General features: G+C 45.9%; 1 protein-coding gene across 3 annotated transcripts in view; it reads right to left on the bottom strand.

Moving 5' to 3' along the window:
- Nucleotides 1–742: 742 nt before the first annotated feature.
- LOC143981591 (uncharacterized) overlaps nucleotides 743–27,121 on the bottom strand; it is a 65,676-nt gene continuing 39,297 nt past the window's right edge. For all 3 annotated transcript variants that reach the window (XM_077479569.1, XM_077479568.1, XM_077479570.1), the window contains 3 exons: nucleotides 16,519–16,665; nucleotides 9,973–10,133; nucleotides 743–1,932 (listed from right to left, as the gene is read on the bottom strand). In XM_077479569.1, the coding sequence (XP_077335695.1) occupies nucleotides 9,976–10,133; nucleotides 16,519–16,665 (305 nt within the window). In that variant the 3' untranslated portion in view covers nucleotides 743–1,932; nucleotides 9,973–9,975. The remainder of the gene's footprint in view (nucleotides 1,933–9,972; nucleotides 10,134–16,518; nucleotides 16,666–27,121) is intronic.

Genomic DNA, 27,121 nt, shown 5'->3' with positions numbered 1-27,121 from the left:
TAAATCTGATGCCTCGGGGGGGGGGGGGGGGGAGACAACAAGGCTCGGGGTAACTTTAAAACGGAGCAACTCTTATAAAACTGAATACAGAACGGATAATTCCGTATTAAAATGGTTACTACCGGATGAATGTGGAAATGATCAGCAATGACCAGCAGGGGGAGCTGTGTGCTGCTTCCTCACTGACATGAAAGAGATACAAAGTAACAGTCTAATATTTTAGAGAAGATCGCAACATAAAGGCAAAACTTTATTTAGTGTTGGATGGAGTGGAGAAGGATTAGAACCCCTGTTGGGGTTTCTTTTTTATTTTTTATTGCTGTCTATGTCCCCGTTACGGAAATTCGCCCTATTTTTTCATGTTTACTGTTATTAATAAATGTGAAAGTGAAAGAAAATCCTAAAGAAAAGTCCCAAGAACAGTAATATAATAGAGGGCGAATCTTCCACCAGGGATTCCCTCACTTCGCAGGAATGTCCCCTCTCACTTCCTGTTGTGACTACAGGGACAGGAAGTGAAGGGAAATCTCCCCTAGGGGACACAGATTGCAAAAAAAAAAATTGTATCAAATACGTACCGTGACCGTCATTTTCTATACCTGATGCCAAACCATGATAGAGCTCACAGGTGTGCGGCCATGTTGGCGTCAGAAAAGTTAGTTGTACCTTAACCCTTGCGGTGCTGGGACAGCCCCGGGATTTTTGTTTTCTACGCAGTCCTAATAAAGGAATAAACTCTTCGTGTGTTTTATTTTTTATTTTATTTTCATATCGCATTGAGCACAATAAAATGAACAATCCTCAGTAATATATTTGTTACAATTCTTACCCCAGCACTTGCAGTTAATGACTTTTGCAATGCGTTTAAATGTATACATTGTATATTGAAGCCGAGCTCTCTGCAATTTTTTTTAAACAGCCCCTCCCCCCCAGCACGGGTTTAAAACAAAACAAAACTGTTGCCTGCAGTACCGCTTCTCGTCACTAGATGTCCCTAGTCTTCTTAGTTAAACGACGCTCTGCAGCAATCAGCCTGAGCCCTGCAGGGGGCGTCACCACGTCGCTTGTATTCACAGTGTAATAATATAATAGTGCCAGCCTTGGTTTTGTTGAGTGACTGATGGAAAAAGGAAGTGTCACATGACTGCTGAAAATATCAAAAAATAAAAGCTGAGCATACTAAAAATAAAGAGATATCAAATATAAGGGGGGGGGGTATGATTGGGGGATGGACGTTATATGTACACACACTCACCACCCCCTTTATTAGGTCCTCGCTAGTCCCAGGTTGGACCCCCTCTATTAGGTCCCCCTTGCTAGTCCCGGGTTGGACCCCCTTTATTAGGTCCCCCTTGCTAGTCCCGGGTTGGACCCCCTTTATTAGGTCCCCCTTGCTAGTCCCGGGTTGGACCCCCTTTATTAGGTCCCCCTTGCTAGTCCTGGGTACCATTACACCCCGACCACCAGGCTGAACCGGTGATACCCCATCCCCCACACCATTACACCCCCACCACCAGCCTGAACCGGTGATATCCCATCCCCCACACCATTACACCCCCACCACCAGCCTGAACCGGTGATACCTCACCCCCCACACCATTACATCCCCACCACCAGCCTGCACCGTTGATACCCCATCCCCCACACCATTACACCCCCACCACCAGCCTGAACCGGTGATACAAGGCAGGATGGATCCGTGCGCCAAATGCTGACCCCACCATCTGAATGTCGGAGCTGAAATCCAGACTCATCAGACCAGGCAACGCTTTTCCAATCTTCTATTGTCCAATTTTGGTGATCCTGTGCCGATTGTAGCCTCAGTTTCCTGTTCTCTGGCAGGAGTGGCTCCCGGTGTGGTCTTCTGCTACTGTAGCCCATCTGCTTCAAGGTTGGATGTGTTGTGTGATCAGTAGATAGTATTCTGCATACCTGGGATGTAACGAGAGGTTATTGGAGTTACTGTTGCCTATCACCTGGAACCAGTCTGCCCATTCTCCTCTGACCTCAACAAGGCATTTTCCTCCACACAACAGCCACTCACTGGATATTTTCTATTTTTCCCACCATTCTCTGTAAACCCCGGGAGATAGTTGTGTGTGAAAATCCCAGAAATACTCAGACCGGCCCCGTCTACTTTCCAAAAAGGGGTCATTTAGGGGGGTATTTGTACTGTCCTGGCATTTTAGGGCCAGAAATGAGCCATCGGTACATCATGACTGATCAATTTTCAAATATATATATATATATATATATATATATCAATCATAGTTTGTAGACTATTTTTCACACAAACCCATTAATATACACTTATTGGGATTTTTTTTTAATTAATTTTTTTATACCCAGAGACATGTAGCGGAATACATTTTTTAAGACATTTAATTTTATTGGATATGTCCTATCTTTTTCATTTTTTTTTTTTTTTTTTTTTAATTCCAGTCTTTCATTTTATATCATCACAAAAAAAATAAAATAAAAAAAGAAGCAGTGATCAAATACCACCAAAAAAGGCTCTATTTGTGTAAAAAAATAAAATAAAAAAAAAAGATATAAATGCAGTTTGGGTACAGTGTTGTATGACCGCGCAATTACCAGTTAAAGTAGCGCAGTGCTGTATAGCAAAAAATGCCCGGGTCAGGAAGAGAGTAAAATTTTTCGGAGGGCAAGTGATTAACCACTTGACCACTGGGCACTTAAACACCCTTAATAACCAGACCAATTTTCAGCTTTCGGTGCTCTCACATTTTGAATGACAATTACTCAGTCATGCAACACTGGACCTATATGAAATTTTTGTCCTTTTTTTCACACAAATGGAGCTTTCTTTTGGTGGTATTTAATCACCGCTGGGTTTTTTATTTTTTGTGCTATAAAAGAAAAAATACAGAAAATTCTGTAAAAAAAAAGAATTTTTCTTCATTTCTGTTATAAAATTTAGCAGATTAGTCATTTTTTCTTCATAAATTTTGGCCAAAATTTATACTACTGCATATCTTTGGTAAAAATAAGTACAAATTGGTGGATATTATTTGGTCTTTGTGAAAGTTATAGAGTCCTCAAGCTGTGGTGCCAATATCTGAAAATTGATCACACCTGAAGTACTGACGGCCTATTTCAATTCTTGAGACCCTAACATGCCAGAAAAGTACAAATACCCCCCAAATGACCCCTTTTTGGAAAGAAGACATTCCAAGGTATTTAGTAAGAGGCATGATGAGTTTTTTGAAGTTGTCATTTTTTCCCACAATTCTTTGCAAAATCAAGATTTTTTTTACTTTTTTTTTTTTTTTTTCACAAAATTGTCATATTATCAGTTTATTTCTCACACAGCATATGCATACCACAAATTACACCCCAAAACACATTCTGCTATTACTCCCGAGTACGGCGATACCACATGTGTGAGACTTTTACACAGTGCGGCCACATACAGAGGCCCAACATGCAAGGAGCACCTTCAGGCATTCTGGAGCACCCAGGACAATTCTGACATTTCTCTCCTACATGTAAAAATCATCATTTATTTGCTAGAAAATTACATTGAATCCCAAAACATTATATATGTTTTTTTTAGCAAACACCCTGGAGAATACAATGGTGGTCGTTGCAACTTTTCATCTCGCACGGTATTTGCGCAGCAATTTTTCGAATGCTTTTTTTTGGAAAAAAAAACACAGTAAAGTTAGCCCAATTTTTGCATAATGTGAAAGATGAAGTTACTCCGAGTAAATCGATACCTAACATGTCACTCTTCAAAATTGCACGTGCTCGTGGAATGGCGCCAAACGTCGCTACTTAAAAATCCCCATAGGCGATGATTTAATTTTTTTTTTACTGGTTATATGTTTTGAGTTACAGAGGAGGTCTAGGGCTAGAATTATTGCTCTCGCTCTAACGTTCTCGGCGATACCTCACGTGTGTGGTTTGAACACCGTTTTCATATGTGGGCGGGACTTACGTATGCGTTCGCTTCTGCATGCGAGCACATGGGGACAGGGGCGCTTTAAAAAAAAAAAATAATAATTTTATTGTTCATTTTACTTTATTTATTTTAGTTTGACATTTTTTTTCCCCAAAAATAAATATTTGATCACTTTTATTCCTATTACAAGGAATGTAAACATCCCTTGTAATAGGAATATGGCATGACAGGTCCCCTTTACAGTGAGATATGGGGTCAATAAGACCCAGCATCTCACCTCTAAGCTGGGAAGCCTGAAAAAAAAAAAAAAAAAAAAAAAAAGATTCTGGATTTGATAGTATTGGCGAGTCGGTAGAAGCACCGGAGGGCGGCGGGAGGGGGGGGGGGTGTCTATGGCTGGGTATTGCAGGGTATCACCGACTATGGCTGGGTATGGCTGGGTATATCAGAGTATCGCTGGGTATCTCAGAGTATGGCGTTGCAGAGCATTGCAGGATATTGGAGGGTGTTGCAGAGCATTGCAGAGTGTTGCACGGTATTGGCGGGTGTTGCAGAGTGTTGCAGGGTATTGGCGGGTGTTGCAGAGCATTGCAGAGTGTTGCAGGGTATTGGTGGGTGTTGCAGAGCATTGCAGGGCATTGGCGGGTGTTGCAGAGCGTTGCAGAGCATTGCAGGATATTGGAGGGTGTTGCAGAGCATTGCAGAGTGTTGCAGGGTATTGGTGGGTGTTGCAGAGCATTGCAGAGTGTTGCAGGGTATTGCAGAGTAATGGCAGGGTATTGCAGACTATTGCAGAGTAATGTAGACTATTGCAGAGTAATGCAGAGTAATGCAGGGTATTGCAGAGTAATGCAGAGTAATGCAGGGTATTGCAGAGTAATGCAGAGTAATGCAGGGTATTGCAGAGAAATGCAGAGTAATGCAGGGTATTGCAGAGTAATGCAGGGTATTGCAGAGTAATGCAGAGTAATGCAGAGTAATGGCAGGGTATTGCAGAGTATTTGCAGGGAATTGAGGGGTTAATTTTCGGTGAGCAGCGATGTGGGCACTGCAGATGCAGCCCACATCGCTGCTGACACCGATCTCCTCCCCCTCCGCTGTTCCGATCGGTACAGAGAGGGGGAGGGAGGAACCGGCGTCATAACATGACGCCGGTTTGTTTACAAGTGATCACTCCGTCATTTGACGGAGCGATCACGTGGTAAACGGCCGCGACGAGCGGGCGTTTACCGCGATCCGCCGGGTCCTGTGGACCCGGCGGTCACGGACGCTCTCGAGTGCGCGCCCCAGGGGGTGCGCGAGAGCAGAATTCTGGGAGGACGTCATATGACGGCCTCCCACAGTTAAGAAACCGCCCTAAAGCCGTCATTCAGCTATAGGGCGGTTATTAAGTGGTTAATATACAATGTCCATATATAGACCGTGTCAGAATAATAATAAATAAATACATACACAGTAGATCAAAATATACATAGAAATTATATATGTCAGTTAGAAGAGATATAATGTAACAATTCTAGAGAACACTAGAGGGAATTAGCAAGTACATTTTACCAATGGCTACAAATGTTTACATATAGTTGCACATTCCCTCTAGAGTTCTCTAGAATTGTTACACTGTGTATTTCCTATGCTCCTGTGCTCCATCTAGTGGCCATAATGCTGTATTTTACCACTGCCCACGATAAAAGAATATTCATCCATAGGAGAAAATAGCCTAAGATTTGTTTTTGCCCAATTCACACAAAACAAATGAACGTGCAGATTTGCTATTACATAGCTATGTCATGTTTTTTTTTTTTTTTATAACCAGAACCTATACTGTTGTCAGTATCAGGAAACCCGCCCTGAGAAATGCCATGCAGCCGTCATCGCTGGAGTGCACGGAGACAGGAAGTGGCTACAGAGAAGCTGCAAGAGATCAGCAGCACTCGATGCAACACAAATTTTTTTTTTTTTTTTTTACTGTGATGTGCTGGGGGTTTATTATTGTGCCATGCTGGGATTTAATTTGTATGCCATGCCAAGGGGTAAATTATTGTGCAAGGCTCAAGGCCCTATTTTGTCTATACAAAAGGGATAGACCATGAAGAAACACCCACTTTTGGTCACGTCCACCTTTTGCCACACACACTTTTTGACCACTCCCACCTTTTGCCACACTCACTTTTTGACCACTCCCACCTTTTGCCACACTCACTTTTTGACCACTCCCACCTTTTGCCACACCTGCTTTTTTGCTCATGCCAACAAAAAGCACAGCGGGTGGTATGCTACGCGCACCACATTAACTTTCCCACTTATAATCTCAGCACCAACACAGAGCCCCCTCCCCCTCGCCCCCCCAAAAAAAAATTGTCTGGGGCTGCCCCTGCTTGGAACAAAGTTCACTTTTTCAATGATGCATGTGAAGCTCACAATGTGAATGTATCTAATTTCGGTAATTATGATTGTGCTACTTGAACATAGAACCTTCATTCCACATTAAAAATATTTTTTATTTATTTTTTGTCCCCTGAGTGTAACCATATTAGGTAGAGATCAGAGTGCTGAGATTTGGAGAAAAACACTGGATGATGTCTCCTGGAGTTAAGGGAAAAACCCGATTCACCTACACCAGCCTTTCTCAACCTTTTCAACACAGAGGAACCCTTGAAATAGTTCTGCGGTCTCGGGGAACCCCTGTTAAAAATTAGAGATCTACAACTCCTGATACATTAGTGTGATGGTCGGTGGGAAGAATGGTCCTTACACTTGTGGTCATTGGGAAGAATTACCTCCTTACAGATAGTTAAAAAGATCAATGGTGTTGGTGGGAACTTATCTCAGAGGTAGAAATTGCCCAATGCTGAGGGAACCCCTACAACCTCTGGAGGAACCCTAGGGTTCCACGGAACCCTGGTTGAGAATCACCGACCTACACTGTACACAGGGAGCTGTGCACACTCTCACTGCCCAGGTGTAGAGGTTGACCGATATTGGTTTTTCTCTGGCCGATACCGATATACCGGGGAGTGGCCGTAGGACAAACCGGAAGTAGTGTAAGACTGGCGGTACACGCCAGATCTCTATCTGTTTGAATTTCTTTTTTAAATGTGAGAGTCTATTTGCTTTCTCTTAATAAACTTGTTTAGTTATTGAAACCACTACACGATTGGAGTCCCCTCTCTCTCTCTCCCTTCTCTCCTCCCCTCTGTGTTCTTTTTAAGTTTTATACCACGGAAATACAAGTCTACAGCTGCAGTATTACATACAAGAGGTGGAAATGGCCCTCTAGTGGCAGAAGTGTATACTACATGCTTTATCTACAATTCCTTGGTTATTGTACACAGAGAAGTAAAGGAGAAGTTTTTTGGGATTATCTTCATTTTGCCTGATTATTCCATCTTGGAGGTGAGAGTTCTGAGAGCCTGGATTTATATATTTTGGAACATTGGGTCCCGTTCTTTCTCTGGTTTTTCACCATATACCTTCACTCATCGGTGTGTCTACTTATATGATTTTTTATTGACTCTTGTTTTTCATATAATTTATATTTATCATCCATTTTTTCAGTGGCACGATTTACGCAGGACTCTTTATTTTATTCATTTGATGCGATAGTTTGTGTTTACTATTTTTGTCCCGCTGCATTTTTGTATTATTTAGCAGCACTTGCACTTTCTTCACCCCACTGGTTGTTTTATTATATATTGATACATTTTCTATTTTTTATGTACTTAGATTTATTTCACGTTTAGCACTTAGTGGCGCGAGGGTCCATTTTTCACATTTGATATTTAGAAATCGCCACGGCCGATGGCCGATATATGATGCTGATTTTTTTTTTTTTTTGGGCCGATATGTTAGGCCGATTATTTATTTTTTCCCCTTCATCTCATAAAATCTAACAGTTAGACACCTTTCCCACTGGGGCGTTTTTCAGGCGCTTTAAAATAGCGCCTGTAAAGTGCCTGCAAAACGGCTCCCCTGCAGTCTGTGTGGAAGTCCCGAGTGCTGTCACACGGAGGCGATGCGCTGGCAGGACGTTAAAAAAAAAAAAAAAAAGTCCTGCAAGCAGCATCTTTGGAGTGGTGTATACCGCTCCTCCACCACTCCTGCCCATTGAAACGAATGGGCACCGCTGCCGAAGCACCTGCAATACGATTTGGCAGCGGCGCTTCAGGGGCACATTTAACCTCTTCCTGGGCCGCTAGCTGAATTATAAGTACCCCGCTAAAATGACGGTAAAGCGCCGCTAAAACTGCCAGCGTTTTACCGTCAATGCCTGCTCGCTCCAGTGTGAAAGCAGCCTTAAGACCCCTTTCACACCAGGGCGTTTTGCAGGGCGCTATAGCTTTAGAAATAGTGCTTGCAAGACGCCTTAAAGAAGCTGCACCATTGTGTGTAGTGCGATAGCCCCGAGGGCTTTCACACTACAGCGGTGCGCTGGCAGGACGTCAGAAAAAAGTCCTGCCAACAGCTTCTTTGGAGCGGTGTGTTTACCGCTCCTCCACCGCTGCTCCCCATTGAAATCAATGGGGCAGCGCTGTAATACTGCCGGCAAAACGCCGCTATTGCGGCATATTGCTGGCGGGTTTAACCCTTTCGCAGCCGCTAGCGGGGGTAAAAGCGCCCCACTAGCGCCCAAAAATGCGCCGCAAATCCGGCGGTAAAAGCAGCTAAAAATAGCGGCGTTTTACCGCCCAGGGGTCTTAGTGATACAGAAAATTTCTTACATTTATTAAACAAAACAAACAGTTCACGTGTATGTATAATTTAGAATGAAATTATATATATATATATATATATATATATATATATATATTACACAAAAACAGGTAATCAAAACTTTTGGATGAAAAAAAATGGGCTAACTTTACTGTTGTGCTTTTTTTTTTTTTTTTTTTAAATCTGTGTATTTTTTCCCAAAAAAATTGAGTTTGAAAGACCGCTGCGCAAATACCGTGTGACATAAAATATTGCAACAACCGCTATTTTATTCCCTATGATCTCTGCTAAAAAAATATATATATAAGTTTTGGGGGTTCTAAGTGAATTTCTAGCAGAAAATACAGGATTTTTATTTGTAAGCATCAAGTGTGAAAAAAGATTTAGTCTTTAAATGGTTAAACTGAGAACTTCTACACACAGAGATGAGTTCATTCATTCAGAAGTGTAAACATTGTATCTTTTTGCTCTTTTCTTGGCAGACTGCCCAGGGAGGAGACAAGTCGCTTCACTCAAGTCTCCAGGCAACTTGCACTGACTTCTATTAGGGCCGGTTCACACTGCAGGAGATGCGAGGCGACACAGACTTGCCTCGCCGCGACCTGCCGCGACCTCAGCGGCAACTTGCAGATGACTTCTGTATAGAAGTCAATGCAAGTCGCCCCGAGGTCGCCCAAAAGTAGTACAGGAACCTTTTTTCTGAGTCGGAGCGACTCGAGTCGCTCCTCTCAGAACGGTTCCATTGTACAGAACGGGGGCGACTTGTCAGATCGAGGCGAGGCAAGTCGCGTCGCCTCGCATCGCCCGCAGTGTGAACCGGCTCTTACTGAAGTCATTTGCAAGTCGCGCTGAATATATTATCGGCCTTTTTTAACAGAACAATCTGCCGATGCCGATTAATTAAAAAACGCCAAATATCGGCCGATATATCGGTGGACCTCTACCCAGGTGCTCACAGGCTGGTGAGTTTTCTGCATCTAAAGGCCCTGTACGGACGAGCAAAATCTGCCAGATGCCGACGATGATGAAGGTGGGAGGTGAAGAAGACCTCTGGTGGAGAGGAAAGGACCTCAAACTTGCATATGTTCATCACTAACTTGCAACCCACCTCTCTGGTGGGAGGTGGGTCAACCAGAAGTCCCTGAAGCTTGGAAAACATCGAACCCCCTGGAGAAGCACAAATGTGGGCAAACCTTTATGTGGAAAAGGACTTATCTGTAGGCTTGGTAGGCTTAGACTGCTAAGGACACATGGTGTCTGAGGAACCGGTGGACTTGGAAGCTTTGGCTTGGAAGCCTTTACATTCATTTTAAGAGCTGAATCTCTGCTAGACCCACCTTCTAAAACACAGATTCCGAAGCTTCTTTACTTTGATCAGAGAAGTAGTCACTATCTAAAGACAATCTAGAAATCCGCATTAAATCATGTTTAGGTCGGAGCCCGCCGGTATATTTTAGTTCAGCGGCATCTCTCTGGTCTTCCTCAGTCTTCTGGAATCCTGCAGAGGGAAGACATGGAAGGTGTGAGGGTGTGCTACCGGTAGAGCTTTCTTTTTTTTTAAACAAAATTTATTCAGATAAAGCCCTTCAAAACTATTTGTAAATCTAGGATGGTTGGTCAGCTGTATGTAAGATTCCAGGTCATGGCATAGCTGGTAGTACTTATGCCCTGTACACACAGTCGGACATTCCGACCACAAAATCCGTTGGATTTTTTCCGGCGGATTTTGTCCGAAACTGGTGTTGCATACACTACACACGGTCGGACAAAGTTGTTGGAAAATCAGATCGTTCAGAACGTGGTGACGTTCTTTACGTACGACGGGACTACGTAGAGACTAATAGCTAATAGCTTTGGTTTCGTAATTTGATCTGAGCATGCGTTGCCACTTTGTCCGTCGGAATACTCTACAAACGATGGGGGAAAAAGTCTGATCGGATTTTTTTGTCGGAAAATCTTAGATCCTGCTCTCAAATTTTTTTTCCGTCTGAATTTCCGACGGAAAAGTCCGATAGAGCCCACACACGATCGGATTTTCCGACAATATAATCTGACTGGACCTTTTCCGTTGGAATTTCCGACCGCGTGTACAAGGCATAAGTCATATTCAGCTAGAAATGTTCTATAAGGTTGAAGATGTTTCTCTGTTCATCCAAGTATTTTCCTCAGCTATAATCCGTGTCAGGAACATACCATGAAAATTAGAAATACTTTGTTATCTTATATGACATATCCCATGTGATATTTAACAAAAAAGAAAAATAAAACAAAAAAGGGGATATGTAGGTGTGAAAAAAAACTAAAAACTAAAATGAACACCAAAAATTAGAGTTAAAAAACTGATTACAACTTTATTACACGTATATCTTATTAAAAAAAAAATACCTCTTGAATAGTGAATAAAAAGAGAAAAAAATATTAATTGAGACATATCCATAATTCAGTTTAATAAATATACTGATGATAGAAAAAAAAAAAAAAAAGGTAATTCATACTCTATTATGACCAAAACGTATCGCTAGATAACGGAAAATTCCTATCAAAATACTTACCGTAATTTTCCTTTCCTGATGGACTCCATGGCAGCAACGTGTGGGTTAAGTCCCGCCTCCACTGCCCTATAGGACACTACTCCCATAAATCTTTGCTCCCTGCCCATGGCCGTGTTCGGTAATTAGCCTACTCCCGCCATTTTCGGAGGGAACTCCTGCTGCCATGGAGTCCATCAGGAAAGGAAAATTACGGTAAGTATTTTGATAGGAATTTTCAGTTTTCCTGACAGACTCCATGGCAGCAATGCGTGGCAAACACACTCGGGTGGGCAAAAATTCTGAACAAAAGATTTATTTAACACTGTCAACCGACAGCACCATTTAAACCAAAATCAACGGAAGATAAATTGGCAGGTTCAACACAATAATGAGCCATAAATGTATGAATGGATGACCAAGAAGCAGCTTTGCACATAACCTCAGGAGCCACATGACGTGAAGCAGCCCAAGAAGTAGAGAGACTTCTCGTGAAATGTGCCGTAACCGCCTCAGGAGGAGCCAAGCCCTTCTCTTTATAAGCCCACTGGATCGCCTGAACCACCCACGTGGAGATGGATCTAACCGAAGCCCTAAGGCCTTTGCTTTTACCGTGAAAAAGAACAAAAAGATAATCCGATTGCCGGAAAGAAGCTGTGGCCTCCAAGTATTGTTTCAGAATAACTCCCATGTCGAGAGGATGAAGATCCTGACTCCCAGCAGAATTAAAGGTAGGAAGAGTAATATCCTGATTTTCGTGGAAGACTGAGGTAACCTTTGGATTCGACCCCAGCATTGGCACTAGGACCACTCTGTCAGGGAAAAATGTGAGGAAAGGATCCTTTGACCCTAAAGACTGTATCTCAGAGACTCTCTTTGCCAAAGATATGGCTACCAAAAAAGATGTCATTAGGGACAATTCTTTGATTGAAAGATGTCTGTCCAGTTGTGAGAAGAAGTCAAGAACCAGCGGTAAATCCCACTTGGGGAATATAGGTTTGCTCTGTGGTCTAAGTCTAATTGCTCCTTTAAAGAATTGCTGAACCAAGGGATGTTTAGCCCAAAATACTCCAGAAAAGGCCAAAATTGCCGAGACTTGCACACGAACAGCGCTGACAGATAGGGAAATGTCTAATCCGGACTGTAAGAAACCCAAAACATCCTGAACCGTCAGATTACCATCAGAGCAAGACCTGGAGGACATGTGACTTGTGAATCTAGACCAAATCCTCTCATACACCTTTTCCTCCTTGCACTCATGAGAGTAGGAAAGGCCTCCTTGGGGCAACGCAGAGCCTCTAACCTTCCCCTCTCAAAAAGCAGACCCTCAGACATATATGGGCCGGACAGGGATGTAGTTTCGAGCCCTGGGCTAGAAGATCGGGTCTGAGAGGTAAGGGAATCGGGTCTCTGACACTGAGGAGCATTAGTAGTTGAAACCATGGCCTGTTGGGCCAATAAGGTATTACAGCTATCACCTCTACTGCTTCTGATTTGAGTCTCTGCAGGAACTGTAGAATAATAGGAGTCGGAGAAAAGGCGTAAGCTTTGTTGAACCACCATCGATCCGTCAGTGCATCCACTCCGTAAGCTTGAGGATCCCGAAACCTGGAATATTACCTTTCCAGTTTCTTGTTGCAAGGGGAGGCAAATAGGTCAACCTCTGGGGAGAACCACAACGTTAGAATCCAACTGAAAACTTCCTCGTTTTGTGACCATTCGGGACCATTCGTTGTTGTCCAGACTGACTCGAGACAGGAAGTCCGCCTGAACTTTCTGCGTCCCTGGAACATAAGTTGCTGTAATGTTGACCAGGTTCTTCTGAGCCCAAGACATGATTGGCTCTACCTCCTGAAGAAGGGACAGACTCCGAGTACCTCCTTGTCTCCTTATATATGCCACTGCCATTGTGTTGTCTAGTCTGAGTAGAACCGAGGTTCTTGAGATCAGATGACGAAAAGCTAGGAGCGCCCGGAAGGCTGCCCTTAATTCTAGAATGTTCGACACCATCCTCCTGGAAGGGAAGTCCCAGGTGCCTTGTGCTACTTCCGTCAAACAGTGGGCGCCCCAGCCCCTGTTGCTGGCATCGGAAGTTATTGTTATCCATGAGATGGGGAGAATGGAATGACAATTGAACAGATTCTCCTTCTGAAGCCACCAGGGCAGAGAGATTCTCATTGAGGATGTGATCCGGATAAGCTGAGTTTTGTCGCCTAGCCATTGGTGAAGAAACCCTTTTTGGAATGGTCTCATCTTCCATTGGGCCCACTTCACCATTGGAATCGTGGCCACCATAGTGCCGATAATTCTCAAACACTGAAGAGCCTGGAGATGGGAGGCTGAGAGGGCCAGACGAATTCTGTCCCGAATTACCGCTACCTTCTCTTCGGTTAATGAGATGGTACCCTTCACTGTGTTGAAGAGTGCTCCTAGGAATACAAGAGACTAAGAAGGGATTAACTGACTCTTTTCTAGATTCAGGATCCAACCGAATTCTTGAAGAGTGGAGATAACCTGACCCTTGTGTAATAACAGACGGTCTCTGTCCTGGGCTAGCAGCAGAAGATCGTCCAAATAGTGGTGAAGACGAATTCCTTTGGTTCTCAATAGAGCCACTACGGCTAACAACACCTTTGAAAGACTCGGGGGGACGTTGAAAGCCCAAACGGGAGACATACGAACTGAAGATGTAGTTTTTCCTACTGAAAATTGCAGAAACTGCTGAAAATCTTCTGCCACAGGGACATGAAAATAAGCGTCCTTTAGATTTATTGAAATAATCCAATCGCCTGACTGGACTGACTGTTGTATTGTTGTCAAGGTTTCCATCTTGAACCTTTCCTTTTTGATAAAATGATTCAGATGTGTAAGGTCTATGACTGGCCTCCAAGATCCGTTTTTTCCTTTGGACCATAAAAAGAGGAGAATAAATTCCTCTTCCTCGTTGATCGTCTGGCACGGGAACGGCAGCGCTTTGAGCCAATAAAGATTTCACGTAGGCCAGCAGGATCTGCCTTTTTTCTTCTGAGGCCGGAAGGGAGGTGGGAACATACTTTAGTCTTGGGGACCTGCTGAAGGTCCAAGATTGGCCTGAAGAGACCATTCTGACGGTCCAGAAGTCCTGGATTGAGGCCGCCCAGACATGCCGAAAACGTAGAAGACGAGCCCCCACCTGGTCTATCTGAGCGGGCCCAATCTCAAAAAGATTTAGCTGGTTCCCTCTCTCCTGTTGCACTGCTCTTGGCGGATTTCTTAAAGGAAGACTGCCTTGACTTCCATGGCCTGGAATATTCCCGACCAGGTCTATAGCTACGGGCCTCCCTGGCCTGCTCTTGATATTGCTTTTTTGGAAAAAATCTCCTCTGGCTTTTTAAACGTCTATCCTGAGGAAGAAACCCTGACTTCCCGCCAGTGGCCCGGGTTATGGCATTATCCAATTTATTCCCAAAAAGGGAAGAACCCTCAAAAGGGATACGGCACCACACCTGTTTTGACGCTGGATCAGCCAGCCAGGGACGGAGCCAAAGAGCCCGTTTGGCGGTGACAGCTGAAAGCATAACCCGAGACACTAAGCGGATGATGTCAATCGAAGCCTCCCCCAGAAAAGCTGATGCAAGCCGTAACTCCTGGATAGGAGAGTAGGGATGAGCTTCGAGTTCGAGTCAAACTCATGTTCGACTCGAACATTGCCTGTTCGGCGAACAGCGAACAATTTGGGGTGTTCGCGGCAAATTCGAAAAGCCGTGGAACACCCTGTACAAATCTATGGGAGAAATCTAAAGTGCTAATTTTAAAGGCTAATATGCAAGTTATTGTCCTAAAAAGTGTTTGGGGACCCGGGTCCTGCCCCAGGGGACATGTATCAATGCAAAGAAAAAGTTTTAAAAATGGCTGTTTTTTCAGGAGCAGTGATTTTAATAATGATTAAAGTGAAACAATAAAAGTGTAATATTCCTTTAAATTTTGTACCTGGGGGTTGTCTATAGTATGCCTGTGAAGGGGCGCATGTTTCTGGTGCTTAGAACTGTCCCTGCACAAAGTGTCATTTATGCAGGAAAAAAAGTCATTTAAAATCTCTCGCGGCTATAATGAATTGTCGGCTCCCCATAATACAGAGAAGTCATTGAAAAAAAAAAAAAGTGTGGGGTTCCCCCAAATTCAATTACCAGGCCCTTCAGGTTTGGTATGGATATTAAGGGGAACCCTGCATCAAATTAAAAAAACAAAAATAACGTGGGGTTCCCCCTAAATATCCATAGCCCCCCGCCCGCAGACCCCCACAATCACCGGCCAGGGTTGTGGGGATGAGGCCTTTGTCCCCATCAACATGGGGATATGGTGCTTTGAGGGGTCACAGGCCCCCAAAGCATCCTCCCAATGTTGAGGGTATGTGGCCTGGTACAGTTGGGGGGGGGGGGGGTGATCTCTCATCCCCCCCCTCTTTTCCTGCGGCCTGACAGGTTGTGTGCTCGGATAAAGGGTCTGGTATGGATTTTTAGGGGGACCCCCATGCTTTTTTTTTTTTTTTTTTTTTTTATCAATTACTTTCAATGACTTCTCTGTATTACGGGGAGCCGACAATTCATTATAGCCGCAAGTGCTTTTAAATGACTTTTTTTCCTGCAGAAACTACACTTTGTGCAGGGACAGTTCTAAGCACGGGAAACATGCGCCCCTTCACAGGCATACTATAGACACCCCCCAGGTACGAAATTTCAAGGAATATTACACTTTTATTGTTTCACTTTAAGCATTATTAAAATCACTGCTCGCGAAAAAAAACGGGCGTTTAAAAAAAAAAAAAATGTTTGCATTAATCCATGTCCCCTGGGGCAGGACCCGGGTCCCCAAACACTTTTTAGGACAATAACTTGCATATTAGCCTTTAAAATTAGCACTTTAGATTTTGAACGTTCGAGTTCCATAGACTTTTTAATAGGGTTCTAAAGTTCACACGAAGTTTCGGTCCGTTCGCAGGTTCTGGTGCGAACCGAACCGGGGGGGGGGGGGGGGGGTGTTCGGCTCATCCTTAATGAAGAGAAATGCAATGGTGTAGAACACTGAATTAAATGTGGGTTTCAGTGCTTTGGTGGTAGGAGGTTGTTATGCTTTTCATACAGAACAAAAAAGCATTCATCAGACATGGATGATGATCAAGAGGAGGAGTGCTAATATAAGGTAAATCCTCACCAGTCCCTGGCAATGTTAACAGTTCCACCAAAACTGCTCTTTTACAATCAGCTTCTACATTTTGTAAAAAAAAAAAAAAAAAAAAACACAAAAAAAATAAAAAAAATGACACAACAATATCTTTAGGGTGATGGCAAAGTGCAGATGTCATTCAGGTATACTCACCTTCTATAGGTATTTTATCCCTATTTTCATCACACATGCAGTCACTTTCTAAAATGTCAGGCAATGTTCTACCATTACTAGGGTGATAAGAAATATGGGGCATTTCCTCAACAGCATCTCTCTTGTACTTCTTAAATTTCCAGCATCCTGCAGAGGGAAGATGTTTAAGATGTGAGAGTTTGTTTGTGGTAGGAGGTTTCTAAATGAAGAACCTCAAATCTGTTTTACATGGTGAAACTAATATAATTAGTAGATAGGATGCAGTCATAGCATTAAATCTCTGGCATGCGCATGTGGCCTTGAATACAACTTATGCCGCGTACACACGGCCGGACTTTGACTGCAAAGGTCTGACGGAACGAATTCCGACGGAACGAATTCCGGTGGACAATTCAACCGTGTGTGGGCTTCATCGGACCTTTGCTGTCGAAAAAAAAAAAATCAGACAGACTTTAGATTTAGAACAGGTTTTCGAATCTTTCCGATGGACTCGAGTCCGGTCGAAAAAAATCAGTTCGTCTGTATTTTAGTCCGACGGGCGAAAAACCGACGCTAGGGCAGCTATTGGCTACTGGCTATGAACTTCCTTATTCTAGTCCAGTCGTACGTTATCTGTCAGGTCACCTTGAGGTGAGGTGACAGGTGCACACTGAAGGATCAGGAGCGCACCGCAAGGTTGTGGACCCTACGGATGACTGCTGCAGACGGGAGACAGGTCCCACCGGGGTTAGAGCGTAGGATTCCCTGGGGCGCGGAGTCTAAGAGCCAGCAGGTGTTCACCAGAGCCTTGAGTGGTGAGGATGGACTTGGCTGCAACTGGCTCCAGGTCGCGACCCCCAGGGTCCCCCAGCTCCCACCCACAGTAGGCAACAGGAGGATAGGGATGGTGAGGGACAAAGCCAAGGTCGGGGCCACAAGCAGACAAGAATAGTCGGGTACACGCCAAAAGGTCAGGATCACAGGCAAACAAGGATAGTCAAGACACGCCAAAGTCGGTAACGGAAAACAGCAGCAGAGCACACGGCAGGAAACAGGAAGCTAACACACAAAGGAATACACAATGGTTGATCAGCCCTGATGGCCTGCAGTGCACAGGTTAATATAGGGCTCCCTGATAGGGCCTGGGGGTGGAGCCATACTTAGAGGAGAGGTTATAAAAACCACCAGGTGGAAGTGGCTGGCTTCTTAGTCTGAAGACATGAGGGGAGGTAAGCAAACACAGGAAGATCACTGCATAACCATGACATCATCACTTTGGAATTTGTCGGACTTTGGTGTGATTGTGTGTGGCCAAGTCTGTTAGTTCGGAAAGTCCGTCAAAAGTCCATCGGAAAGACCGTTGGGAAGACCGTCGGACCTAGTCTGGCGGAAAGTCCGGTCGTGTGTAAAAGGTTGTACGTGGCCATGCTCAAGTAATGGCCATTGGCGTTTAGAAGAAATTGCAAAAAAATGGATACAGGTTTCAAAACACCCCTAATGAGACGCTAAGTCAGCCAAAAAGTTTCACTGACTCTGTCAGAGAGAAGGTGAAGTAGATCTAGAACAGCCAGGAACCCTAGGATTCCTCCAGAGGTTGGGGGGGGGTTTCCTTTAGAGGTAGTGGTGACTAGTGATGGCCGAACAGTCGTTTCGCGGCGAATTTCGGCTGTTCGCGGTCCGCCAATTCGGCGGATTATTGGCGTCGTTCGCCCGGCGGACTTCCGTGTTTTTACTGTGTAAAGGAACTTTGACCTGATGACACATCCATCATGGGGTACAGGACAGCCAATTGAGACATTACAGCACAAGGTCACTTGGACATACCCCCTAACCTATAAATACACCCGATCCGGCGGCCATTTTACATTCTTTCTTCTGTCACTATAGGGAAAGGTTGCTGTGTGGAGTAGGGAGAGATAAATCGCTAGCTATTTGGTACACAAAAGTTCTTTTCAGGACTGGTATAGGTGTATATAGGTTTGCTGTGCTACTGATTCTTGCAGCAGCCTGAGTGTCTTTTGTCAGTTTAGAGAAAGGGACAGAGCGCTGTGTGCTGCTATTTTAGGGACAGCCAGATTAGTCATCATCATCATCATTAGCTGTTACTATCAGGTCCACAAAAGTGCTATTCGAGTAACCACTAATCGTTCCAGTCTCCTCTTTTTTGCCACTTTGTATAGGGACAGGAAGGAAGCTGTGTGTTAGGCAGTGAGGGTCAGTTTAAAGAGTTGCTGTTACTATTAGTTCCACAAAGGTTCTTTTCAGGACTGGTATCAGTGGTATGGTAATAGGCTTGTACACGTATAATATTCTTTCTTCCAAATATAGAAAGAATATTATACTTGACTGCTGCCCTTCTGCTGCAGTCTGCTAATCATTCACAACTCACTTGTTCCACAAAGCTCTTTATCAGGACTGGTAACTTGGTCTGTGTAGGGTGCTACAGTACATAGGGTTGAGTGAGGTACAGTCTGCTGTTCTGTAAGGACCGCTATCGGTCCACAATAGATAGGGTTGAGGTGCACCACTGCTGACCGCTGCCCTATACTGCAGCAGTCCTTCATTGGTATAGGGACTGAAGTACAGTCTGCTAATCACTAACACACAACCTGCTTGGTCCACAAAAGTTCTTATAAGGACTGGTAACTTGGTCTAGGGTGCTACAGTACATAGGGTTGAGTGCGGTACAGTCTGCTGATCTGTAAGGACCGCTATCTAGGACGTTCAGCGCAGCAGGGGGGATCGTGACCGATAAGCGTACTCGCCTAGCTCACGACAGTGTTAACTACCTCACATTTATAAAAATGAATGAGGCATGGATCTCGGAGGAATTCAACACATGTGACCAGTAGACCATGTATATGTCTATAAACTATTTTTTTAATCAAGCACACAGACCTTCTTTCTTCATTTGGCTCACTTCCTTGTCCCAAAAAAGCACACCGTACTATATGTCCCTACCCTCCTCTTTGAAGAGGTTGAGCGGTGTCATATTTCTACTGGGGCTGCTTATGAGGGGATCACACCATCCCTGTGCTGTGCTGAGTTTCTCCTGGGCCTGCTTATTATGAGGGGATCACACCATCCCTGTGCTGTGCTGACTTCCTCCTGGGGGTTCTTATTATGAGGGGATCACACCATCCCTGTGCTGTGCTGAGTTTCTCCTGGGCCTGCTTATTATGAGGGGATCACACCATCCCTGTGCTGTGCTGACTTACTCCTGGGGGTTCATATTATGAGGGGATCACACCATCCCTGTGCTGTGCTGACTTCCTCCTGGGGGTTCTTATTATGAGGGGATCACACCATCCCTGTGCTGTGCTGAGTTTCTCCTGGGCCTGCTTATTATGAGGGGATCACACCATCCCTGTGCTGTGCTGACTTCCTCCTGGGGGTTCTTATTATGAGGGGATCACACCATCCCTGTGCTGTGCTGAGTTTCTCCTGGGCCTGCTTATTATGAGGGGATCACACCATCCCTGTGCTGTGCTGACTTACTCCTGGGGGTTCATATTATGAGGGGATCACACCATCCCTGTGCTGTGCTGACTTCCTCCTGGGGGTTCTTATTATGAGGGGATCACACCATCCCTGTGCTGTGCTGAGTTTCTCCTGGGCCTGCTTATTATGAGGGGATCACACCATCCCTGTGCTGTGCTGACTTCCTCCTGGGCCTGCTTATTATGAGGGGATCACACCATCCCTGTGCTGTGCTGAGTTTCTCCTGGGCCTGCTTATTATGAGGGGATCACACCATCCCTGTGCTGTGCTGACTTACTCCTGGGGGTTCATATTATGAGGGGATCACACCATCCCTGTGCTGTGCTGACTTCCTCCTGGGGGTTCTTATTATGAGGGGATCACACCATCCCTGTGCTGTGCTGACTTACTCCTGGGGCTGCTTACGGTGCTGCTGTCAGTGCTGTATATCACGGTGCTGGTGTGAGTGCTTAATGTCACGCTGCTGCTGTCAGTGCTGTATATCACGGTGCTGATGTCAGTGCTTAATGTCACGCTTCTGATGTCAGTGCTCTCTATCACGGTGCTGCTGTCAGTGCTGTATATCACTGTGCTGATGTCAGTGCTTAATGTTACGCTTCTGATGTCAGTGCTCTCTATCACGGTGCTGCTGTCAGTGCTGTATATCACGGTGCTGATGTCAGTGCTTAATGTTACGCTTCTGATGTCAGTGCTCTCTATCACGGTGCTGTTGTCAGATGACTATCACGGTGTCATTGCTGTATGTCACGCTGCTGGTGATCATCTCTTGCACCCTCTTCTTTGCCTACCCTGGTCCCTGACCTTCCCTCTCCTCCATTGCCTTCATGCGCTGCACAGTCCAGAATTGTCAGAACAATTTCCCATATAAAAAAAGAATGCTTGTAGTTATCGATAGTGATGGCCCGAACCTCCGACGGGACGTTTCGCGAACGCGGACCGCGAACGAGGCCGACCGTTCGCGAAACCGAACGTTCGCCGCAGGCCCCATTGACTTCAATGGGAGGCGAACGTTTCAAACCTTTAGGTCGAATTTGCAGCCACGAGGTAATTATTAGCAGGGAAAACATAGTCCCACCACCTGGCCAATGACATAATACATGTATGAGGTGAATTTGGGATCGATAACTACAAGCATTCTTTTTTTATATGGGAAATTGTTCTGACAATTCAGGACTGTGGAGCGCATGAAGGCAATGGAGGAGACGGAAGGTCAGGGACCAGGGTAGGCAAAGAAGAGGGTGCAGGAGATGATCACCAGCAGCATCACATACAGCAATGACACATGCACCGTGATAGAGTCATCTGACACCAGCACCGTGATAGAGAGCACTGACATCAGCAGCGTGACATAAAGCATTAACACCAGCACCGTGACATACAGCATTGACACCAGCACCGTGACATACAGCATTGACAGCAACACCGTGATAGAGAGCACTGACATCAGAAGCGTGACATTAAGCACTGACATCAGCACCGTGATATACAGCACTGACAGCAGCACCGTGATAGAGAGCACTGACATCAGAAGCGTGACATACAGCACTGACATCAGCACAGTGATATACAGCACTGATAGCAGCACCGTGATAGAGAGTACTGACATCAGAAGCGTGACATAAAGCATTAACACCAGCACCGTGACATACAGCATTGACAGCAACACCGTGATAGAGAGTACTGACATCAGAAGCGTGACATTAAGCACTGACATCAGCACCGTGATATACAGCACTGACAGCAGCACCGTGATAGAGAGCACTGACATCAGCAGCGTGATATACAGCACTGACAGCAGCACCGTGGTAGAGAGTACTGACATCAGAAGCGTGACATTAAGCACTGACATCAGCACCGTGATATACAGCACTGACAGCAGCACCGTGATAGAGGGCACTGACATCAGAAGCATGACATACAGCACTGACATCAGCACAGTGATATACAGCACTAACAGCAGCACCGTGATAGAGAGTACTGACATCAGAAGCGTGGCATTAAGCATTAACACCAGCACCGTGACATACAGCATTGACAACAACAGCGTGATAGAGAGCACTGACATCAGAAGCGTGACATTAAGCACTGACATCAGCACCGTGATATACAGCACTGACAGCAGCAGCGTGATAGAGAGCACTGACATCAGAAGCGTGACATTAAGCACTCACACCAGCACCGTGATATACAGCACTGACAGCAGCACCGTAAGCAGCCCCAGGAGGAAGTCAGCACAGCACAGGGATGGTGTGATCCCCTCATAATAAGCAGGCCCAGGAGAAAATCAGCAAAGCACAGGGATGGTGTGATCCCCTCATAATAAGCAGGCCCAGGAGTAAGTCAGCACAGCACAGGGATGGTGTGATCCCCTCATAATAAGCAGGCCCAGGAGAAACTCAGCACAGCACAGGGATGGTGTGATCCCCTCATAATAAGCACCCCCAGGAGTAAATCAGCACAGGACAGGGATGGTGTGATCCCCTCATAATAAGAACCCCCAGGAGTAAGTCAGCACAGCACAGGGATGGTGTGATCCCCTCATAATAAGCAGGCCCAGGAGAAACTCAGCACAGCACAGGGATGGTGTGATCCCGTCATAATAAGAACCCCCAGGAGTAAGTCAGCACAGCCCAGGGATGGTGTGATCCCCTCATAATAAGAACCCCCAGGAGGAAGTCAGCACAGCACAGGGATGGTGTGATCCCCTCATAAGCAGCCCCAGTAGAAATATGACACCGCTCAACCTCTTCAAAGAGGAGGGTAGGGGCATATAGTACGGTGTGCTTTTTTGGGACAAGGAAGTGAGCCAAATGAAGAAAGAAGGTCTGTGTGCTTGATTAAAAAAATTGTTTATAGACATATACATGGTCTACTGGTCACATGTGTTGAATTCCTCCGAGATCCATGCCTCGTTCATTTTTAGAAATGTGAGGTAGTTAACACTGTTGTGAGCTAGGCGAGTACGCTTATCGGTCACGATCCCCCCTGCTGCGCTGAACGTCCTTTCGGACAGGACACTGGATGAGGGGCAAGCCAACAGTTCGATTGCAAATTGGGCAAGCTCTGGCCAGAGGTCAAGCCTGCCCACCCAGTAGTCCAGGGGTTCATCACTCCTCAGAGCGTCCACATCGGCTGTTAACCCGATGTAGTCGGACACCTGACGGTCTAGGCGTTCCCTGATGCTGGATCCGGATGACACCTGTCGATGGGTCAGCTGAAAGAATGACCTCATATCGGAAGTCACCAACACATCTTCAAACCGGCCTCTTCTTGCAGGCGCTGTTGGATTGGTACCCGCAAATCCTTCTCTGGGAGTGGGAATTGCTCCTCTGCCAGCGCACGCAAAAGCAGAATGCAGCATTTCTCGAAGCAAGGCCTGGAAGTGCTGCATTCTGACAGCCCTCTGCGAGGGCGGTAACATTTCCGCCATTTTGTGTTTGTACCGGGGGTCTAAGTACGTTGCCACCCAGTACTGGTCCTTGACCCTTATGCTTTTTATACGGGGGTCCCTATTAAAACACTGGAGCATGAAGGCCCCCCATTTGCACTAAAGTGGAAGCGGTGTGGTGGCCTGGCTCCTGCTCATCATCCAGGATAATGTCGTCCTCTTCATTCTCCTCTCCCCATCCACGCACAACAGGGATCCCAGAAAGGTTTAAAGCACGCTCTTCTTGCTCCTCCTTATCCGCCCCGGCACCATCCTCCTCTGACTCCTCTTCAGACTCCTGTTGTTGACTTGTCTCAGATAGAGTAGCCCCCCCTGGGAATTCATCCAGCATTGCGACTTCCTCATCTTCCCGCTCCTGCTCCTCCACAGCCTGATCAATGACACGACGCAATGCACGCTCCATAAAGAAGGCATAAGGTACCATGTCACTGATGGCGCCATGGCTGCGACTGACCAGTTTGGTGATCTCCTCAAATGGCCGCAGAAGTCTGCATGCGTCGCGCATGAGCAGCCACTGGCGCGGTGAAAAAAACCCAGCTCCCCAGAACCGTTTCTTTTGCAGAGTTCATACAGGTAGACGTTAACTGCACATTTCTGCTGGAGCAGCCTATCAAGGATATAGAAGGTTGAGTTCCATCGCGTCGGGCAATCGCAAATAAGACGTCTGACCGGCAGATGGTGTCGCCGCTGAATGTCAGCAAGGCGAGCCATGGCCGTGTAAGATCTTCTGAAATGGGCCGAGATTTTCCTTGCCTGCCGGAAGATGTCCTGGACCCCAGGGTATTTGACAAGGAATCGCTGCACGACCAAGTTTAAGACGTGTGCCATGCATGGCACGTGCGTGATTTTGCCCTGTTTCAATGCGCTAAGCAGATTGGCACCGTTGTCACACACCACTTTACCAACTGTCAAATTGAGCGGTGTTAGCCACTGATCTGCCTGTGAACGCAAAGCTGAAAGGAGTGCCGGGCCAGTGTGGCTCTTGGCTTCCAGGCACAACAGACGCAGCACGGCATGGCAACGTCTCACCTGGCATGTTGAATAGGTTCTGGGGAGCTTGGGCGGTGCAGCAGAAGAGACGCTAGCAGTGGAAAAGGAGGAGGCAGCTGAGGAAGAGAGGGAGGAGGATGGAGTAGGAGGAGGAGGAGGAGAAGAAGAGCCAGGCCTGCATGCAATCCGTGGCGGTAAAACCAAATCTACACGGGTGCCACGGGTTACATGCCTGACGGCCGTCAGAAGGTTCACCCAGTGGGCAGTAAAAGTGATATACCTTCCCTGCCCGTGTTTGCTAGACCACGTGTCTGTGGCCAGATGTATCTTGGCACCGACACTGTGTGCCAGAGATACATTCACTTGCCGCTGAACATGGCCATATCGCTCCTGATACATTTGCAGTCTGCTTTGTCCCTCCTGTGCAATGTAAGTTATTCCTGCTTCTCCTCCCTATCTGCTGGTCCATATCTCCCTCTGAACTCCCCTCCTCTTCCTCTCTTGTGGGCACCCATGTGACATCACTAGACATGTCATCATCAACGTCACCTTCATCACCGCTATAAGTAGAGATCTAGGAGTAAGCAGCAACACGGGGGACCAACCTCCTCCTTGGGCTGATCTGGGTACTGTCGTCAGACTGCTGAGTAGCGGTTGTTGCTACCTCCTCTTCCTGATCCAATACCAAGAGTGGCTGCGCATCAGAAATGTCCTCTTGATATGGATCGGAAAATAATTCCTGTGACTCAAGCGGAAGGTATGTGGTGGTGGTAGTGGTGTTGTTGGTGGTAGTGTCTTTGGGGGTGCACATAGCAGAGAGTGAAGAAGAGGGTGCAGATCGAGAGGATGAGGAGGGTGCAGAAGAGTAAGGCCGAGTGAGCCACTCAACCAAGTCTGGTGCATCCTTTAAAGTAATTGAACGCACCTTCTGCAACTTCCCACTTTGGCTCAAGGCTCTTGCTCCTGCCCTACCCCTACCACCCCATGCGGAAGGGCCTGCCTCTTCCTCTGCCTGTCATTTTTTAAATCACCCTGTGACAAAACTCTTAGTCCCTATACCAATGAAGGACTGCTGCAGTATAGGGCAGCAGTAGTGCACCTCAACCCTATCTATTGTGGACCGATAGCGGTCCTTACAGAACAGCAGACTGTACCGCACTCAACCCTATGTACTGTAGCACCCTAGACCAAGTTACCAGTCCTTATAAGAACTTTTGTGGACCAAGCAGGTTGTGTGTTAGTGATTAGCAGACTGTACGTCAGTCCCTATACCAATGAAGGATTGCTGCAGTATAGGGCAGCGGTCAGCAGTGGTGCACCTCAACCCTATCTATTGTGGACCGATAGCGGTCCTTACAGAACAGCAGACTGTACTGCACTCAACCCTATGTACTGTAGCACCCTACACAGACCAAGTTACCAGTCCGGATAAAGAGCTTTGTGGAACAAGTGAGTTGTGAATGATTAGCAGACTGCAGCAGAAGGGCAGCAGTCAAGTATAATATTCTTTCTATATTTGGAAGAAAGAATATTATACGTGTACAAGCCTATTACCATACCACTGATACCAGTCCTGAAAAGAACCTTTGTGGAACTAATAGTAACAGCAAGTCTTTAAACTGACCCTCACTGCCTGACACACTGCTTCCTTCCTGTCCCTATACAAAGTGGCAAAAAAGAGTACACTGGAACGATTAGTGGTTACTGGAATAGCTCTTTTGTGGACCTGATAGTAACAGCTAATGATGATGATGATGATGATGACTAATCTGGCTGTCCCTAAAATAGCAGCAGACACACCGTCCTTTCCCTTTATCTAAACTGACAAAAGACACTCAGGCTGCTGCAAGAATCAGTAGCACAGCAAACCTATATACACCTAACACCTATACCAGTCCTGAAAAGAACTTTTGTGTACCAAATAGCTAGCGTTTTATCTCTCCCTACTCCACACAGCAACCTTTCCCTATAGTGACAGAAGAAAGAATGTAAAATGGCCACCGGATCGGGTGTATTTATAGGTTAGGGGGAATGTCCAAGTGTCCATGTGCTGTCATGTCTCAATTGGCTGTCCTGTACCCCATGATAGACGTGTCATCATAGGTCAAAGTTCTTTTACACATTAAACACGTAAGTCCGCCAGGCGAACGATGGGAAAAGGCGAGCGAACGACCGAAATTCGCCGCGAAACGACCGCCGGGCGAACCGTTCGGCCATCACTAGTTATCGATCCCAAATTCACCTCATACATGTGTTATGTCATTGGCCATGTGGTGGGACTATGTTTGCCCAGCTAATAATTATTTTGTGGCTGCAAATTTGACCTAAAGGTTTGCGAAGTTCGCCTCCCATTGAAGTCAATGGGGCCCGCCGCGAACTTTCGGTTTCGCGAACTATCGGCCGCGTTCGCGAAACGTCCCGTCGGAAGTTCGTCCATCACTAGTGGTGACCTAGTTCCAGGGACAACATGGCAGTCTGTAATGCCGCGTACACACGACCGGACTTTCTGGCAGACCAGGTCCGACGGTCTTCCCGGCAGGACTTTCGGCAGAGTTCCGATAGATTTTCCGAACTAACGGGCTTGGCCACACACGAGCGGACTAAGTCCGTTTGAAAGTCCGTTCGTTTTGAACGTGATGATGTAAGACGGGACAAAAAAAAAGTTCAGTAGCCCAGGGATCCTCA

Source organism: Lithobates pipiens, unplaced genomic scaffold, assembly GCF_037356315.1.
Source record: "Lithobates pipiens isolate NorthernLeopardFrog02 unplaced genomic scaffold, aLitPip1_a1.2 Scaffold_16, whole genome shotgun sequence".
Lineage (NCBI taxonomy): Eukaryota > Metazoa > Chordata > Amphibia > Anura > Ranidae > Lithobates > Lithobates pipiens.
This window is presented reverse-complemented; position numbering and strand designations above follow the sequence as displayed.